General features: G+C 58.0%; 1 protein-coding gene across 1 annotated transcript in view; it reads right to left on the reverse strand.

Annotated features, from left to right (window-relative positions):
* Positions 1-15: 15 nt before the first annotated feature.
* LOC133755553 (general transcription factor 3C polypeptide 1-like) overlaps positions 16-18,324 on the reverse strand; it is a gene marked incomplete at its 3' end in the record, with an annotated part of 48,891 nt that continues 30,582 nt past the window's right edge. The window contains exons 8-23 of the mRNA XM_062185631.1: positions 17,252-17,367; positions 16,011-16,320; positions 15,368-15,579; positions 12,845-12,978; positions 11,740-11,893; positions 8,925-9,073; positions 8,338-8,522; positions 6,969-7,226; positions 6,310-6,455; positions 4,939-5,036; positions 4,523-4,619; positions 4,247-4,424; positions 1,869-2,010; positions 1,398-1,533; positions 551-632; positions 16-435 (exon numbers count right to left, since the gene is read on the reverse strand). Coding sequence (XP_062041615.1) covers positions 16-435; positions 551-632; positions 1,398-1,533; positions 1,869-2,010; positions 4,247-4,424; positions 4,523-4,619; positions 4,939-5,036; positions 6,310-6,455; positions 6,969-7,226; positions 8,338-8,522; positions 8,925-9,073; positions 11,740-11,893; positions 12,845-12,978; positions 15,368-15,579; positions 16,011-16,320; positions 17,252-17,367 — 2,817 coding nt within the window. The remainder of the gene's footprint in view (positions 436-550; positions 633-1,397; positions 1,534-1,868; positions 2,011-4,246; positions 4,425-4,522; positions 4,620-4,938; positions 5,037-6,309; positions 6,456-6,968; positions 7,227-8,337; positions 8,523-8,924; positions 9,074-11,739; positions 11,894-12,844; positions 12,979-15,367; positions 15,580-16,010; positions 16,321-17,251; positions 17,368-18,324) is intronic.

Genomic DNA, 18,324 nt, shown 5'->3' on the forward strand with positions numbered 1-18,324 from the left:
GTTAGAAATGTGAACCGAGGGACTTCCTAAAGACTGCACAAAATACAGACAGAGAGAGCTGGGGAGGCGCACGGGAAACCCGAGCCTCTCCCGGTCGGCCAGATGGATGTGGACAATGAAACGACCACGGCTCAGAGGGAGCGCTACCTGCGGAGGGGACATGGAGACAGAAAGAACGCAGGCCCGGCCTGGGGAGGCAGTGGCACAGACGCATAGGCCGAGGCCAGGAGGTGCCAGCGGCGCTCATACAACCTTTGTTGCTTTTCCTGGTCTTGCCCGGGTCCGTCTTCAGCCGTTTCCGCTTCTGGCTCTTGCCGCCCCTCACTCGCCAGTTCCTGTCCAGCGTTTCCCAGGCCACCTCGCACTGCTCATCGCGATCGGCGGAGAGCTTCGCGCCTTTCCTTGCTTCTCCCCAGAGACCCAGCTTGCTGCTGCCTGGAGAGGGGGTCATGGGGTGGGGGTGGCAGTGAACGGCTGGGTGGGCGTGGGGGCCCCCGTGGATGGGGGTGGGGTGGGGATTTGCTTCTGGGTGCAGCTGCGGCACACTCACCTGTAGCCCTGGGCGGCAACAGGCGCTTGGTCAGGAACGTCTGCAGCCTCACGGTGAGCCCACTCTCCGAGGCGCTGTTTTCCTACACGACAAGTGCAGCACCGGAATGAGCCCTGAACTTGCAGGAGTCCCCAGGTGCCCAGAACGGCCAAGGCACTATGGGGCTCCTCCGTCAGTCTCAGCGAGCCCAGGGCTGCTGGGTGGAGGCTGCGGGAGCGGGCCCCTGCTCAGCCACTTCAGCACTGCATGTGCGTTCCTCTCTGTGGCACCTGGACTTTCGTTCCTACTCTAGAATGTCCAGATCACAAGATCATCACAGGACAAGTTACAAAGGGGGGGGGGGGCAGGGAAAAAAGGCCAGGGGCAGGGCATTTGGCCTAACAGCTGAGACACCCCCGTTCCAGACGGGAGCCCTGGGTTCAACCAGCAGCCTCTGGCTGGTCCTAGCTCCTGTTGGGGCAGACCCTGGGGAGCAGCGGTGACGGCTCAAATCTTTGAGTCCCTGCCACCATAGGTGAGACCTGCCCTGAGTTCTATGCCACTGCTGCTGGCCTGGCCCACCCATAGCTGTCACAGGCGGTGAGGCAGGGGACTACTGATTGATAGGAGTTCTTTCTGCCTGCCTGCCTTCTCTTTCTATCTTTTCTTTCTCTGCTTTACAAATCAATCTATAAAAACAATACGCCAGCCAGATACTCGTGGGGCCTGACACATCTTCAGGACAGATGAAGTAGGTTTTTATGTGATTTATCACTTTACCAATCCTGAGAGGATGAGCTGGGAGGGGACGGGCGGAGGATGACCATCACCAGATGGGGGCCTCGAGGCGGTGGGCCCGAGCGCCCACCTTTTTGGCTTTGTTGATGATGTAGCTGGTCCAGATCCAGTTGCGCTTGAGGTGAGCGTAGAAGCTGGAATCGAGGCCAGCGGCTCCCAGCCCGTCTCCGGGGATCACGCCTTTATCCACGACCACGCGGCTCCCCCTGGGAGGCGGGAAGCAAGCCGAGAAAGGGTCCCCCTTGGTAACGGGCAAGAGCACCATGGCCTGGGGTGGGGGCTTCCACCCTCCTAGGACAACATCTGACAGAGAGCAACCTGCACTCCTAGCGTTGGCTGCGAGGTACTCTGGCAAGTTAAGCAAAAATAAACAAACAAAATCCGATTTTTATGTGAAACTCCCAACTTTGGAATCTTGAGAACGGACTGAATTCTTTTAAAACAAGGTGAGCTCAAAAGAAGCACGCCTGTGGCCAGCTCCAGCCCACGGCCACCCACATGGCCTGCCCTCAGCACATGCGCACGGGGAGATGGGACGCACGTGCTGTACTCCATCAAGGCACACTTGCGCTCCAGGTTGTGCTTGTCCACGGCGTTCTCCTGCTCCTTCCGCAAGGTGCCCTCCTCATCACTACCCTGATCCGAGCCGCTGGTCTTCAGCGCGCGTGGGTAGCGCACCACACCTGGAAAAGCAAGCGCGACGCTCTGTGCTCATGCCTCCCTGCCGCTGTGCAGGCCGGGAGCAGAGAGCTGTTTTCCCGCCTGTGAAAAGGCTCCCGACCCAGCCCGGGCGGCTGGAACTGCCGGAAGCTCTTCGTGCACGATGGAATCAGGCAGGTTAAAAAGTGGGATCACGCCCAAGAGGAGGGTCTCGCCCTGGCTAAGTCTATCCAGGACAGAGGTAGGCAGGAACCAGAGACACCAAAAGGCTTGGGGAGCTCAGAGCAGAGGAAACCGGGCCTCCTTTTGTGGGGAACGGAGGGCCCTGTGGAATTGCTGCGGGCCAACATGGCGGCAGTGAGAAGCAGAAAGGACCGCACTGGGGGCAGGAGCAGGGGCCACGGCTGGGAGAGCTCAGGGCACACAGACGTTCCCAGAGTGCTCAGAGGTGCACTAGTGCTGCCGACAAACTGCACTCAGCCATTCTACGAGAAAGGGAACACCTCCTGCGGGGAAACACAAGACAATGAAAACCACTGCTGGAGTGCGTGAGGACAGGTTCCGGGAGCGTGCAGACGGTCAGACTCGCTCGCTACAGGCTTTGTGGCATGGCTGGCAGGGGCAGGGACAGCATGAAGCTCTTGCCCCGCACCTCTCGGCTGGAACCCCCATAGATACCTTGTGCAAGTCTTCGCTGAGCCGGCCTGTGGGTGATGGTGCTCTCAGTTTAGAAGCAAGGAAACGGGGGAGAGCTGTGGCCCAGCAGATTAAGTGACTGCTTGTAATACCAGCATCCCATAGAAGCACAGGTGTGGGTCCTGGCTACCCTGCTTCTGATCCAGCTTCCTGCTAGGGCACCTGGGAAGGCAGCAGAACATGGCCCAGGTACTTGGGTCCCTACTGCCTGACGTGGGAGACCTGGATGGAGTTCCTGGCTTCATCCTGGCCCAAACCTGGCCATTGTAGCTATTTGGGGAGTGAATCAGTAGATGGAAGATGTCGTCTCCGCCTCTCTCTCTCTCTCTCTCTCTGAAATACTGCCTTTCAAAATAAATAAAATAAATCTTACAGAAAACAAAGAAAGGGAAGACACTAAGACTCCACGAGGTCATGAATGGCCCGCCCAGGGTCACTCATCCGAATGGACACGTGACACAGTGCTTCTCACACCCAAAGCACACGGGGTGGCCATTTCTTCTGCTCTCTGGGCAGGGCCCAGCCCTCAGCACTGGAACATGGCACTCTGGGGACTCAACCAGGCTCGAGACTGGGCAGCGGCTGCTCCATGACATGATCCCGACTTGAAACTTTCCCACGGACCTCGGGGCAGAGTCTCTGCAGACGCCTGCTGAGGGCCAGGACAATCAGGGCCTGATTAACAGACTCAGCCCGCTCTGACACTCCCACGCTTGCAAACGCTCTGAGGGCTACAAATCCAATCCACCAAGCCTGGAGCCTGCAATGACACGCTGGCTCGCACGGGAAAAACTGGGGCACTTTAACAATCTAATGACGATAAAAGCCCAGCTTGCTACCAGATGCCCGAAGATTCTCCAGAGCACGTCGCTGTAAAATGTGTGTGCACGTTGTGGGCTCTAAATGCAAGTGCTCACTACCTGCTGGCAGTGAACCACTCTAGCAAATGCACCCGGGCCTCCCGCTTTGCCACAATCATGGGGGACACTGAACTGCCAGTCCTGGGATGAAGCCGACTCTGCTCCCTGCTCAAACAGGACGTGGCTCCCTTCTCTCCCGGTGCAGGGGGCAAGAACTGACCAGAGAACAGCTTCAAGCCAAGGTGGGGTGGAGGGAGGTGCCAGCTGTCACTTCCCCCAAATCTCTGCCTCTGTCCAACAAGCAGTTCTGGGATGGGGACTGGACACTCAGGGGAAAGGAACTCCTGGAACGAACTGAGAGGGGGCCAGGGATGGAGGCTGGGCTCCCAGAGGTGTCGCCTGGAGCAGGGGTGGCCGGCTGTGCAGGGAGAAGAAAGTGGCAGGAGCACAGGGTTGTGGCTGCACTGACCCTGCTCCCCAACACTTCCAGGCCCACCCCTGCCCCCTCGATGTCACAGCAGCCAGGGTGAGCCATCTTGCCACTTCCCACTCAAAGCCACACCACAGCTTCTCGAAGAAGTCCCCCAAGTCTGGAGGTGGGGGGAGGGGACCTTTCTGTCTCTCAAATAAATAAGCAAAATTAAAAAAAAAAATGCCAGTTGTCACATTGCAAAGAGGGAGGATGCTGAGCCACAGACAGTACCTAGCGGGGTATTGAGGCAGACGCACTGCAGGTCAAACCAGTAGTTCTCCACGTCCTGCATGGAGTTCATGACGTAGTGACGGCGCTCGAAGGGCCGGCTGCTGTGCGCCAGGTTGTAATGGGGGTCGCAGATGGTGGTGTCCACGATGACCGCGTTCTTCTTCAAGAAAACAAAGACCTAAGGAGACACAGACAGGGGCGCGGAGCGGCTCCGAGTCAGCACTGGGCCTCACCACTTCACCGGGGAGTGTCTTCATCGAGGACGGGGGCCCTTACCTGATCTTTATCCTGAAACTTCTCCGTGGGCCCAAACTGCAGCAGTCCCATGTAGCATAGCCTCTGAAGACTCTCCACCACCGAGAAAATGTAACGCCTGGGAAACAGGGGTGGGCGTCCTGGCTTTCCTCCCCGGTGCTCCCCAGAGGCCCAGGCCCACCCCCCAGGCGCCCAAGGCCACGGGGTGTCAATCCCCCATTTGGCATTTGATTTGGCAAATTAACACAGCAAAGGGAGCAACTAAGACTCCAGGGCTTGCGGTGCTTAGCGGAGATTTCACTGTAATTCATAAACAGCCCCAGCGGTTCCGGGCTGGGGGCTAAGCTGTGGCCCCTCCCTGGTGGATGAGTCCACAGCCCTGACTCGCAGGGCTTGCGGGGACCCACTGCAGCCTAGATCCAGTGCAGCGCCCTCACCTCTTATACAGGAGCTGCTGCCGGAGGGCCCTGGGGAGGAAGCGGATCAGCATGTGCTTCTTCAGGGGGTCGTTCAGGTACTCCTCAAGCATGTCCACCTGCACAGGGGATTTTCAGGCTGGGTCAGCCTGGAGGCCAGCCTCGAACCTGCCTGTCAGCCCTCTCCTGAGCCCCGGCCCCCCACATCCCATGCTGCTCGGGCACCTGTGGGCACAGACTCTGCTAAAACACTTCCAGGGGGCAAGCTGGGGATGCACCTGGCTAATTCAACTCGAGAGGAAGAACACACATTCCCTTTGAAGCCGGGGAGCCTACTTCCATCCTCATCCACAGGAAACCATCTTGGAGCTGCCCACACATGTGTGCACCGCAAGGTACTCATCAACATGTCATTTACAGTAACCAGGAATCGGAACTGAAATGACTCCAGTTAGAAAATGCCATTGATGAAGTAAGTCAGAGTACACTCAGAAGAAGGAATACTATGAATCCACTTCCCGTCAGGATAAGGAATCTAACGATGTGGGGAATGTGATGTATTTCTCAGTGGAAAGAACAGGTCGTAACGGAGTGAATGGCGCTGGGTATTTCATGCAGCAGTGAAGCTGCCGCAGTGCTGGGGACGCCTGCCCAGTTTGAGTCCCGGGTCTTCCACTCCCGACCCCAGCTTCCTGCTACTGTGCACCCTAGGAGGCAGCAGGTGATGGGTCACGTGCTTGGGTCCCTGCCGCCCATGTGGGAGACTCAGACTGAGTGCTGGGCTCCTGGCTTTGGCCTGACCCTGCCCTGGCTGTTGTGGGTATTTGGGGAAGTGAACAGAGGACACAGGATCTCTCTTCCCCCCACCTCTCTAACTTTCAAATACAATGAAGATAAAGGTTACAAAGAGCAAATAAAATCTCAACTCAGTTGAGAGAAAAGGGAGGTCACACAGCCAGACACACGAAGCACACACAAACATGGCACAGCAAACAAGGACCAGAAGAAAAGGTACTGAAACCTTTAGCAGTGATCATCTCTAAGCGGTGAGGCTACAGTCATTTCTATTTCTTCCCTTTCCTATATTTCTAAAAACATCACACTTCATTGCTGCACTGTAAATTATTATTTTTTTTTACCTACCTGCCTACTGACAAACAGATGTAGAATAATGATTTTTTATGCAGTTCCCCCTGATTATCCACCCAGTCGCCTGATCAAGTCTACTTATAAGAACACATCCTTGCTGCAGTTCCTCTCGAAGGACCACCTGTCCATCCATTTACCCATTTGCCCATCCGCCCAGGCAACTCTCGGCCAGGTGAGTGTAGGTCCCCAGCCTGTAGCCGAGGGGCCAGCCCCAGGCTCTGCAGCGGCCCGAGTCGCCAGTACCTTGTAGCTGACTTGCACGATCTGGATGAAGATGGAGAGGGGCAGACAGAGGAGAATGTCGCTGACGAGAGCCCAGCCAAAGCCGAAGTCCCTGTGCACCGGGATAGGAGGGACGTAGCGCATCCACGAGACTTCATTCACGTACACTAGGAACAAAACCCGAGTCACTCCTCGGCAGCCAGGAGCCAGCCATCATGGCGACGGCGCCTAGCAGTGACCCCCTCACTGCCAGCTCGGACAAAGCACGAGGAGATGGGCAGCCCAGGGGCTCTGGAAGACTGGATGGTGTCTTCATTTTGATCAGGGGACTCTGAGGGGATGCCGCCAGTTCAGACGCTGCTTAGACCCACATCTGAGTGGCTCCTGGGTCTAACTTCCAGCTAACATAGACTATGGGGTGCGGCGGTGATGGCTCAAGTGCGTAGGTCCCTGTTACCGACACGGCATACTGGGATGGAATTCCCAGCTCCCAGCTTTGGCCTCATCTAGCCGCTCCCCCCACCCCCGCGCCCCCAGCAGCTGTGGGTATTTAGGGAGCAGATCAGCAGATGGGAGCTCTGTCTCTCAAATAAATGAATGAAAATCATTTTTCAACAGGATAAGGAATGTTAGCCATGTCTCGCCCTGGACCCCGCTGTGGGCGTGGCGGAGGCACCCACCGGTCTCCGTGTCGAGCTCCACTTCGGCCTCCCAGGTGACGGTCTCCCTGCCCTCCGAGGAGGCCTCCGTGTGCCTTGCAGAGGCAGCCTGGGCCCTCATCCTGCTCGACTCCTGCCGTCGGGACCTCCTCTCGCCGCCGGGCTTGTGCGCCGTCTTGTTGGCAGGGTGCCCGTAGATCAGGTACCACAGAAACATGTGCACCACACGCAGGCGAGGCATCTTGGGCAGAAACCCCAGAGAGCGGCCAAGTCCTGGAACTGGGAGAGAGGGACAGGGCTCTCATCTCTGAGAGTTTCGTCTCTCATGCGCTAGGACAGGAGGAGGGCTGTCGTTCTAGAGAGAGGCCTGGGAGAGGCCTCCAAGGTGCTAACGGAGTGGACCACAGAGAAACCTATAGACACGCACCCAGGGCAAACTAAGGGGCCTGAGATGAGCGTGTGTCTGAAATGGGTGAGGAAGGGCCCCGAGGCCATAGGGATGGGGTGCAGCAGGAAGGAGTGCGTGGGAGGCCAGAGCACGGCGGAGAAGGGGCCCACCAGCTCAGCACACCTGGCTTCAAACGGACTGTGTCCAACATGCTCAGCCCTGGGCTCTTCTAAAGGAGCATGTTTCTCTGAGGACACAGACAACTTTCCCCTGCCTTTCCCCGGCAGAGAGGGAAGGAGTGAGACCAGGCAGGGTGACAAGGCCCAGCTCACGGAGGAACACACTCACTGCCCTTGGTGTGGTCAGGTGCACGTGGTCCTTGGCCGCACAGCAGCGTGCTTGGGTTTCGCTAGCAGAAGCCATGCTGTGCGACCAGCACCTTGGGAAAGGGAAGTCTTGCAAACCAGCTCTTCTGCTTGGCCTCCCTGGTCTCTGCTTCCCACACTGGACACTGGCTGGGTGGAGCCTGGCACCCTGCTCAGGTCAGGAGAGGAGCCGAGCTCTCCGCCTACCATGCCCTGAGCACCTGCACCGGCTCAGTGTGGGTTCACAGCGCAGTCGCCGTGCCCCGCCAGGACGCCAGGGGGCAGACGACATTGCCACCTCAGACCTGACTCTGGAAAAGTGATGTGAACACTCAAGGGCAACTCTCAAGGGCTTGCAGGACGGTCCAGCCCAAGAACGCTCGCCCGAAGGAACTGATATTTGTGAATACTTCCTCATGCTGGGATCTGACATAATTTTAGCTGCATCTCTGCAGGCTGTGAGAGGGAGAATTCTCCCCATTTGGTGGAGGGAAAGGGAGACGGGCAGAAGCCACGGGACTGGCCCAGCACGCCTCAGCCAGTGACCACAGCCCAGGTGGGGAGCACAGGTGACGCACACATCATCCCACCAGCCACAGAGGGAACGCACGCGGCCCGCCCAGGAAGGGGCTGGTACCGATGACGGGGTTGTAGTTCTTCAGCTGGGTGATGCCCATCTTTTCGTCTGTCTTTTTCACGCGTGCACTCTCTACTTTATTGGAGGTGTTCAGCTGGGAGGCTCCCGATGCGCTGGGGGCCTCTGCCACTGGAGTTTCTTCTTCCACTTCCTCTTGGGGTGGCGGGGGTGGGGGAACTTTGGCCCTGTGGTGCAGATACAGGATGCTGTGACTGACGGATGGACGGACAGACAGACAGACGTACAGCCCTCCACCCGCAGGGGCCATCTTGGGTTTACTCCTAGAAGGAATTTTCCCCCACTGCTGATTCATCTGGCGGCCACCAGTCAGTCTAGGAAGGAAACCACAGAACACCCCTGCAAGGCAACCACACTCGCTGGGAGCCCTTCTGAGACCCAGAGTGTTCCAGACACTGGAAGGCCCGATGGAGCAGAAGCAGCAGGGAGTTTGCTCCTCACTGAATCCAGACACCGACCCCTGCTTAGACTCGGGATGCGTGAACCACAGACCTAACCCACTGAACCCAGGCCTGCATGCAAAGGTAGACACCAGGGTTTTGTGAAGGGGGCATCGGGCTGGGACTCACGAGCCTGGTGGCCTTGCTGAGCGGTCCTTCCTGTCTGCCACTTGCCTATTGGCTGTGCTTGAGTTGGAGATCCGGAAGCGAACCTGCTCAATGGCACTTCTTACCAGAGGGTCGTTCTGGTCCATGGATGGGTGCACAACCAGATCAACCTGCAGAGAGAGGTCGGGCTGTCCCAGAGGGTCCTCGGGGGACCCTCGGTTCTATTTGATGTCACTGGCATTTCCAAAAGCAAAGAGGAGACGCCAGCAAAATCTGTCGCTCAACGCTCTGTTGTTATAGCAACTGGCACCAAAACCCCTCAAGTGACCAGCGATCAAATCCTGGACGGGAGCCATGGCCCTGTGGGCCCTCACCGGGCTGTCACAGCCCACTGCTCCCTGCCACTTCCTGACAGGCGGCTCCCCATAGCCCACCCCTGAGAGCTGAGACTTTCCCAATGCTGCTCGGGAGTCCTGAGGGCTTCCATCTGGAAAAGGTAAGCGGCTTTCATTAATCTGGCCTGGCTGAGAGCGCCACGGTGGGACCCGTGCCCAGCGCGCTCCCAGACAAACCGGGGGAGGATTCAGAGCTGCTTTTGTTGTTTTACCTTTTTGGAGGTACTGAAGCTGAACGGCTGAGGTGGTTCTCATTTTAGGAGAGCTACACGGCTGCAAAATGGAAACCATGGGGAAGGGCAACACTCGGAACACCAGTAGGAGAGGTGGAGCTGAGTGGAGTGGGGGGCGTGTGTCAGCGGTGTCGTGGCCTGGGCACCCAGAAAACCAGGTTCCTCTCTCGGTCACTGCTCTGCCCAGAGTGTCAGCTCTGGCTAGCGGCTTCATGCCAAAAATGGGCTCAGATAGGCTGGGGACAAGGAACAGGAAGCAATACCTAGATGAGGAGTCTTAATGGCCATACCTGGCTTAGCCTCTCCCACTCCTCATTTGTGAAACAGGGACCCCTCTCTCCCAGCTGCCAACTCCCTTGTGGTTTTGTGAGACTTGTACAAGAGACAGGAGGCATCTCCAAGATTTAAAAGCACAGTAGAGGGGCTGGTGCTGTGGCGTAGCAGGTAAAGCTGCTGCCTGTGACACTGGCATCTCACATGGGTGCCTGTTTGATTCTCAGCTGCTCCACTTCCAATCCAGCTCCTTGTTAATGCACCTAGGAAAGCAGTGGAAGACGGCCAGGGTGCTTGGGCCCTTGCGTCCACGTAGGAGACCCGGATGAAGCTTCTGGGTCCTGGCTTCGACCTAGCTCAGCCCTGGCCATTGCAGCCATTTGGGGAGTGAACCCGCAGATGGAAGACCTCTCTCCATGCCACTCTCCACCCCATCTCTCCCTTTCACGACCTCTGCCTTTCTAACAGATAAATAAATCCTTTAAAAAAATCTACAATACAAATCCACAGCGTTCCTGTTTCTACTTTCTATGACTGAATGGCCCAGCTACTTTCCAACGGCCCAGTAGCCAGGGCTGGATGGGGGCAGAGGCAGAGGCTGGTGTGGGTGTGGTGATTCCAGCAATGTGGCTGCAGCATGAGCTATGGGTACTACAGAAAGGCTGGGTGAGAAACTGCAGCCCGCTCTGAGGGCACACATACATACCATAGCTCTTTCCAGCACACATACATACCACAGCCTTTTCCAGGCTACTGGACTGGCACCTCATGGCCCGGGGTGGGGGGAGGCAGAGCCACTACCGTGCACTTAGATTTTGGAGCTTATGGAATCCCCCAAGGTTCACCTGCTGCTCTCAGATCTCACCCTATCCTCTCACTGGCTCCCTCTGGCACAGCCTGGTAGACGTGGCCCAACAGAGCTGGACACACAGCAGACACCTGAGCTGGACTGCGGCTCCCCACCCTGATCTGGGGGAGGTGTTCTGCCTTCTGGGACCGCTCTGTGAAGAGCAGCAGAACTCAGAGGCGCTGCTGCAGATGGGCGGGGGGCTTCCCCTGCCCTTCAGAGACAATGAGAGAAGAGACAGTGAGAGAGAGAGAAGTCAGTGCCGGGACCTAGTGCCCCTGCTGGAGGGAGGCAAGGCAGGCTGCCTGGGGGGCACCGCCGATATAAAACCGATGAGAGCGTCAGTGTACTGCCTCTTACGTCGTCTCGTCCCGCTCTGTACTGTTCAAACCCCCTCAAGACAAGCTCAAGTCCAAAAGCAGAAATGACCTTGCTGGCTTATTAAGGAGACAAAAGATCAAAGCAGAGCTTTCTTAAGGCAGAGATGGGAAAATGTCGCCAGGGAAAAAGGTCAGGCAAAGGAAGTGGCCTGTCCCGCTGTGCTGTCGCAAATTGCTCTGACCCCGAAAAACCTGAGCCTGAGATGGCAGAGCTGCCGGGCTGCAGTTGCTATGGGAATGGCCCCAAACTTGAAACTGTACAGAAACAGCCCAGCTGAGAGGAAGAGATGGCTCACTCCCCACTAGAAAACCCTGGCGGAGTGTGCCCACAGAGCCACTGCCACTGTTCTCTCTGGGGATACGTGGCCTCCCACCTCCGTGGAGAACGTTCGCGCTGCTGAGTCCACAGTTCCCACCGTGCCAGGGTTATTAAACATCTCCCAGCAGCACTCTGCCCAACTCGAGCCGCTCGCCTTCCTGCGTCTCCTCCACGGCTGGCCGCGGGGCTGGACGCCTGGCTCGAGACCCGAGCTTGTTACTGCTCTCTCTTTCCAGCGGATACACAAAGTGGGGATGGAAGGCCTGCTTCCCACATCAGGAGGTGAGGTGGGAAACGCCGAGTCCCTGATAACCAGGCCGGGATAGGCGAGCCCGGCGTGCTTCGGGCAGCGTGAGGCTGCACGTGGGCACCGCGAGGGCCCTGCTCACCTTCTTCTTGATCCCATCGTGGATAACCGTGGTCCGGTAGAGCCGCAGGAGCCCCTCCTCGGAGAGGTTCCGCACCAGGCGGACGATGGACTTCTTACAGCACTTGGTGGACACGCCTTCCCGCTTCTCCTGATCCATGATCATCTTCTGAATCCTGGGGCACCACAAAATAAGCAGCTCATGCTCTCCGCCCCAACAGGGAATGGAGATGCACTTAACGGAGCCAACCAGGCAAGGGGCGGGGCTGGCGCAGGTCTCCCCCACCCGGGCAGATGGCGTAGATCCTCTCTCTCTGGGGTGAATGAGCTGCTACACACAGCCGCTCCACGTGAGAGAGCTGTGGGAGGGCGATGGCAGGGAAAGCCAGCACCGTGTGCAGAGCTGTCTTCACCAAGTGTGCGTGCTGGCTGGGCCTCCTGCTACGGAACGCTCCGGTGCGCCACCGTCCCCTCCTGACTGCTCCCTCTCTGGCCACGCCCCCAGTTGCGCTCTCATTGTCTCTACACTGGTATTTCTAGAGCACTGGGCACAGAGTGGCAGGGCCTCAAAGGACCCCGCAGACCGAGGTGTCCCCATCCCTCCCTAGCTGGAGCATGCAGCCCCCATGACCTTGACTGGAGAGCAAAGCTCCTTCCCACTGAGTGGCCGGGAGGAACAGCGGCATGGCCGGTGGGGACAGGGAGTGCCACAGACCAACGGACCAGAGGCCAGAGCCTCGACTGCAGCCCACACTGAAGTGCCACCTGTACTTGCTTCGGGTTAGCTTCAGGAACAGACTCCAAGCACAATTCTGTCAGTGACACTATCTCACCTGCCTGCTTCTTCCCATAGCCCTCTCTTACCAGCAATTTCCCAGGCATGGAGAAGGGCAAGCCCACTGCCCCTTGTCTCTGTTCTTGCTCCATCAGGGCCCCATTGTCTGGTGTACGGATGAGCCCTGCCATCTACACTCTCCAAACAGTCACAAAAGGAGACCCAGGGCACAGGAGGCACTCAAATGTCCTTCGGTCATTTCTGTGGCTGGTGCTGACCACCTGGCCGAGAGGTGTGGCCAGTGCAAGAGAGACAGGCGGGCGGGCGGGCGGGCGGGCGAGAGCGAGCTTACGTGAACAAGCTCTCGATCAGACGCAGGTTGGTGACGGCCTCTATGATCAGATTCCTGCGTTTCAGCAGCCGGTAGGTTTCATGCTTGTCCTGGCCGGGGCCGTGCTTCCCGCTCTTCTGGGAACCGCTGCTCTCCTGGAACAGAGCAGAGCGCAAGGCACAGGGGTTCAGCAGCACCCGGGGCCCGGATACCACTCCCACGGGCTCTTTCTCCCTTCAGGGAACTCCCACGCCCGTGTTTCAAGCAGGAGGACCAAGGCGTCCATCTGGCCTCCTATCCGCATCACTGCAGGCTTGGAAGGAGCCAAGGCGTGGGTCAGCAGAGGACGTGGGCCACTCAGCTGAGTCCAGAACAGAACTCAGAGGCGTCTGCTACAGCGACCCCAGGCAGCTGAAAGGACCTGCTCCATGTCCCCTGGTTCTTCCACGTGACATCGGTGACAACTCTCCGCAACCTGAGGATGACGGCTCCCACTGTACAGACGTGGAAGCCAGGGTGCGGGGAGGCTAAGGCGCGGTCTGGAGCCACACAGGCTGCACACGTGTGCAAGCTCGGGGCTTCTGGCTGAAGAGGCGGGGAGCCAGGGGAGCACAGGCGGTCTTTGGAAGCCAGAGATGTTTCTGGAAGTGATCAGGGTGACTGGTGACAGAGGAGAGGAGAAAAGCTGACCGGCGTCTCCTCATTCATCCCTGCCAGAAGGCCCACGCCGTGCTCTGTGTGGCTCCTTCCTGCCTCCCCTTGAGCTTAAAATGCACTTGCTCCATCTGCCCTTGGATCAAAATATTGACAACCCCAACGTGAGGCCCGAACGGGAGGGAAACGCAAACTCTAACATGCTCCCTGCAGACCTCCCACACAGAGCAGGGCCATACGGCAGCCCTGGGCACGTTCCCCTCCACGCCTGCTCGCTTGAAGCAGCGTTTTCAGAAAATGTCAGTGCACCCGGGAAGGCTACTCCATCCGACATGGTGGCACGCACAGAGCCCAGCTCCCGTCCCTGCCAACTGTGGACACACCCGGCCTAACACACTGCTTCTATGGGAGAAGGGCAGGAGGCAGTGTCCCTAGAGAGGCAGAATACCCCTTGTGCTCCCTTGCATTTCAGCGCAGAACCTTTGCGGGAAAGCCACACGAGGGCAAAGCGAAACGTGCTCTGTCACCACTTGGCTGAGCAAGGGTGACAAAGTGGGACACAATGCTGCCAGGGACGCTAGCGATGGACTTCCGCTGGGCTAGGAAAGAGCAGCTGGATTTCTGAGCCCTGGAGGGAGCAGATGCTGGAGTCACAGGACCTGGTGATGGGGTACAAAGGACCTGCTGATGGGGCCCATAGGGTAAGGAAGGCAGGTAAGAAGCTGGGAGACCATCCGTCTAGAGAGGAGACCAGTCAGACATGACAGAGAGTCACGGCAACCAAAGAAAGGGCTGAAAGGGTCTAGAAAAATCGACACCACGCCCCATCGCTTCTGTGACAGGGACCCACCAGCACAGGGACAAGTAGGATCAGGCTGGGGGTGCACACACACACTCTAACGTTCACAATACCACTCACCGAGCAGGTGGCTGACCACCTCCCCAGGGCCCCTGCCTTCCTCCTCCCAGAGGGCACCGGTGTTTATCTTGAAGGCTTGTGAAGCCCAAGGGACACAGCAGTGACAGCTTCCAAAACCCACCCCTGCCCCGCCCCATCAGAAGTCCATTCCACACGGAGCGGCTCCAAAGTGCTGGAGGCCCCCCTGGCAGAATCCAGGGCCTGACAAGTGACAAGGTACATGGCACTAAGTGAACCCAATCATATGAAGTCACTTCAAACAGTCAGTGGGAAATGGAGTTAAAAGATGGGTTTATTTTCATGCAAAAAAAATTGCAAAATCTATGCACAGTTTCTTGCTAAAGCACAGTTTGCACCACCCTTGTGAAGAGGTCTGTGTCAGGAGGAGGGAGTTTCTCCATCAACTGCCTTTTCATCCTCCTGATAACACTGACAAAAAGCACTCAGCTGATCCTGCCGCGTCTCTGACACCGGGACCCAGCGCAGTGGCCAGAATGTGCCGACACTCGCTTGCTTTTTGGCAGTGTTGGTTCTGATTCCCTTCCTTTTTATAGTCAATGATACTGCCCTTTCATCTAAAGTGGGATTTCTCAGCCATGGCAGAGCTGATGTTTTGTTTTGGGCTAGAAAATTCTGGCGTGAGGCATTGTCCAGGGTCTGTGTGGGGCTGTTTATCAGCATCCACGACTTGACCTATGGATGCTGGTAGCATTCCCCTCCCTAAGCGTGACAATCGGAGATGTCTCCGCATTGCCAGATGTCCCTGGGGAACGAAATTCACCCAATAGCCGATCTAAATGAGCCTTACAAATGTTCCTTCTAAAAGGAACACAAGGGAAGAGAGCGAGTTAGCTATAGCCAATGGAAACACCAGGTAACCACAGGGCAGGCGCCGGCCCACTGCTGGGAAAATGTCTCATGTCAATCAGCTGTCCCTGCCAGGGACGCATGCCCTCCCTGCGAGCACTGACCTTGGGGTTTTCCAGCCGGACCTCCTCGATCAAGGCAATGTCGCCAGTGTCATTCTCCATGTGGTGCGAGCCGAAGCTGGGCTCTGAGGAGCTGCTGGTGTCCAGGAGGTTGTCGGTGCCGGTGCGGCTCCCGCACGCGGCACCCTCGGCAGCTCCCGCCAAGGCAGGTGGCTGCCGCTTGAGAGGGTTCAGGTTCACGACTTTCCACCCACCTGCGCGAGGGGAGGAGCAGAGCGGGTCAGGGGCAAGCGAGAGGCCGTCTCGGCTGGGCTCGGCAGCCCGAGCAGACTCACGCAGGCCAGGAGATCCATGGAGGGTCACGTTATAGGCAGCCCTGCCTTTACCTGGACTCCAGATGCCAAATTTGTCCCTGGCCCCCGCCCTCCATGCGTGCTTTAAAAAAATAAATAAATAAATAAATCTCTAACTGAGCTAAAACCCTGAGGGATTCTTTAAAGTATTGTTAGAGGGAAGCTTCGAAAATTCAGCCCCTCATGATAAAACTACAGAACATTTGCCAAGGACAGCCGCCTAGCAAGCCGCCAGGGTGGGCCACACAGCCATGTCCACCAAGCCTGTGCACCCCAGACTCAGCACCAGAGAAAGCCCACAGCCCCCGCCCTGCCTGCCCGAGTGCCCCTACCCTTGGTGGGGGTGGAGTGATGAGGCTGGGCCCCCAGCCCGAGGCTGCCGGAGGCCCTGGCATCCCCCTGGGGCCCTCGGCCTTTCCGCTTGCTGCTGCCGCCCTCGTCCTCGCTGTCCGACTCCGAGAGGAAGGCGTCTTCGCCCTCGGGCGGGAGCGACTCCTCCTGCATGGAGGCCAGGCTCACGGTGGCCAGCAGCTCACTGCGGGCCTTCTCCCGGGCATACTGGCGGCTCAGGTCACTCTCCTCGGCGAACACGCAGGAGATGTACTTGGTGGTCCGCTGGCGGCCTTCATCTTCCATGAAGCCCTGGGGGGATGAGAAGTGCTGACTGCACTCCGAAGAGGGCCAGCGACCTGTTCCCCCCCCAGTCTGGCTCTCACCAGCACCTTCCATCTCACTGCCTGGGCCACTGGTCAGGCCCATGCATGTGCCCCAGTGGGCCTTCCTGTCTCGTCATCCCTCAATGCCTGGTAGAGCACTCAGCCCCCAGAGAGCGGTCGGTGAGCAGTGAGTGCCTGGCACACAGAACTCAATCACGTCCCCAGGAGCCAGGTGTCAGCAAGAGGCGGCCAGGTGGGGGCTGTGCAGCCAGCAGGGCACGGCTCTGTCTCCTGGGACGAGGACGCAGCAGCCTCCAGCTGACTGTCCCCCCATGCTGCACTCATGTGGCCTGACTTTTCATGCTGACCATCCCCTTGTTTTTTTTTTTTTTTGACAGGCAGAGTGGACAGTGAGAGAAAGAGAGACAGAGAGAAAGGTCTTCCTTTGCCATTGGTTCACCCTCCAATGGCCGCCGTGGCCGGCGCGCTGATCCGAAGCCAGGAGCCAGGTGCTTCTCCTGGTCTCCCATGGGGTGCAGGGCCCAAGCACTTGGGCCATCCTCCACTGTCTTCCCGGACCACAGCAGAGAACTGGCCTGGAAGAGGGGCAACCGGGACAGAATCCGGTGCCCCAACTGGGACTAGAACCTGGTGTGCTGGTGCCACAAGGCAGAGGATTAATCTATTGAGCCGCGGCGCTGGCCATCCCTTTGGTTTTTATCAAGTGCAAACCACAGCGAGGGGCAGACAGAACCTGCGGATGGCCTGCATGCAGCCTGTGTGCACTGGCTTAACGTACAGGGCAGCCGGTCTCATCTCCTGCCGGTCTGAGCCCACCCCCTGCTCCCTTCATAATCACACAGTGCACACCCCAAGACAGGGAACTGGGGCTGTGTGTGTGTGTGTGTGTGTGTTACCTTGACGACCTTGAACCTCTGGAGGAGCCGACACAGCATTCTTGCTTCCAGCTTCCCCACGTTCATGGCCACACGAATCTCAGCCTGGGAGATGCCTTTTGTGCCTCTGCGTTCGACTGTGGGAAACAACACGCTTGAGTCCTGGCGTTGGCACGGGGCGGCTCCCACGGCCACAGCACAGCCACTAAACCCTCCCCTTCCTTCTGCACCCAGGACGCGGAGGCTAACAGCCTACTGTGCCAGCAGGAGCGCCAGCGGCCGATCTCTAAGGCCTTGGCTGACTCCTCCATGGGAACGCACTTGGCGGAGGGAGCTGACCAATGGCCAGTGGACGACCCAGCTACATTGTCTGTGCCCAGGCCCCGCCATGGGAAATGAGCTCTTTTGCACAAATGGACTTTTTCAGAGCAATGAAATCAGCCGCTTTATGAAGCGTCAAGGAAGGTGACGTTTAATGAAGGGCCTTCTTAATTGGGCTCTGCTCTTTGCTCTCTGCGGTTTGTCACCTCCTGCCCTGTCGCCAGCAGTGGCTCTCGGCCTTGCCGGTGAGGGGAGTGCCTCTGAGGGCCCCCTTCGGTCCCTTCTCCCAAATGGGACTGAGGACTATGGCGCGGGCTCATTGCTGTCCTGCAGAGATTTGAGGGGGTCCAGAAGGGTGAGGAGGAGGAGACAGATTTTTTTTTGCCCTTCATCACCAGAATCCCCAGCCTGTGGTGACTCGGAACCAATCTTGGAAGGTGACAGGTGGCTGTGAAATCTCTGCACAGTAACACCAGCAGCTCACCCCACGGAGTGCTTTCTGTGCTGCAGGCCCTATCCTAGGGACTTGAATACTGTGCTGCTTATCTTTGGAATGTGCTCGAGTCAATTTCAGGCATCAAGTGACCAGGCGAAGAAATACCCAGCGTCTCGGTGCATCTGCAGGACACTGGGCTGTGAATCGGAGGCCTGAGTGGAGGAAGATCCGCTCTCGCTGTGGACAGTGCCATCCAAGCAGCTGGGGCCCACAGGGAGCAAACCCAGAGGAAAGACACAGCCTCCCTCTCTCCTGGAGCTGGGACGAGGGCTCTGCC

The sequence above is a fragment of the Lepus europaeus genome, unplaced genomic scaffold (genome assembly GCF_033115175.1).
Source record: "Lepus europaeus isolate LE1 unplaced genomic scaffold, mLepTim1.pri SCAFFOLD_555, whole genome shotgun sequence".
Classification (NCBI taxonomy): domain Eukaryota; kingdom Metazoa; phylum Chordata; class Mammalia; order Lagomorpha; family Leporidae; genus Lepus; species Lepus europaeus.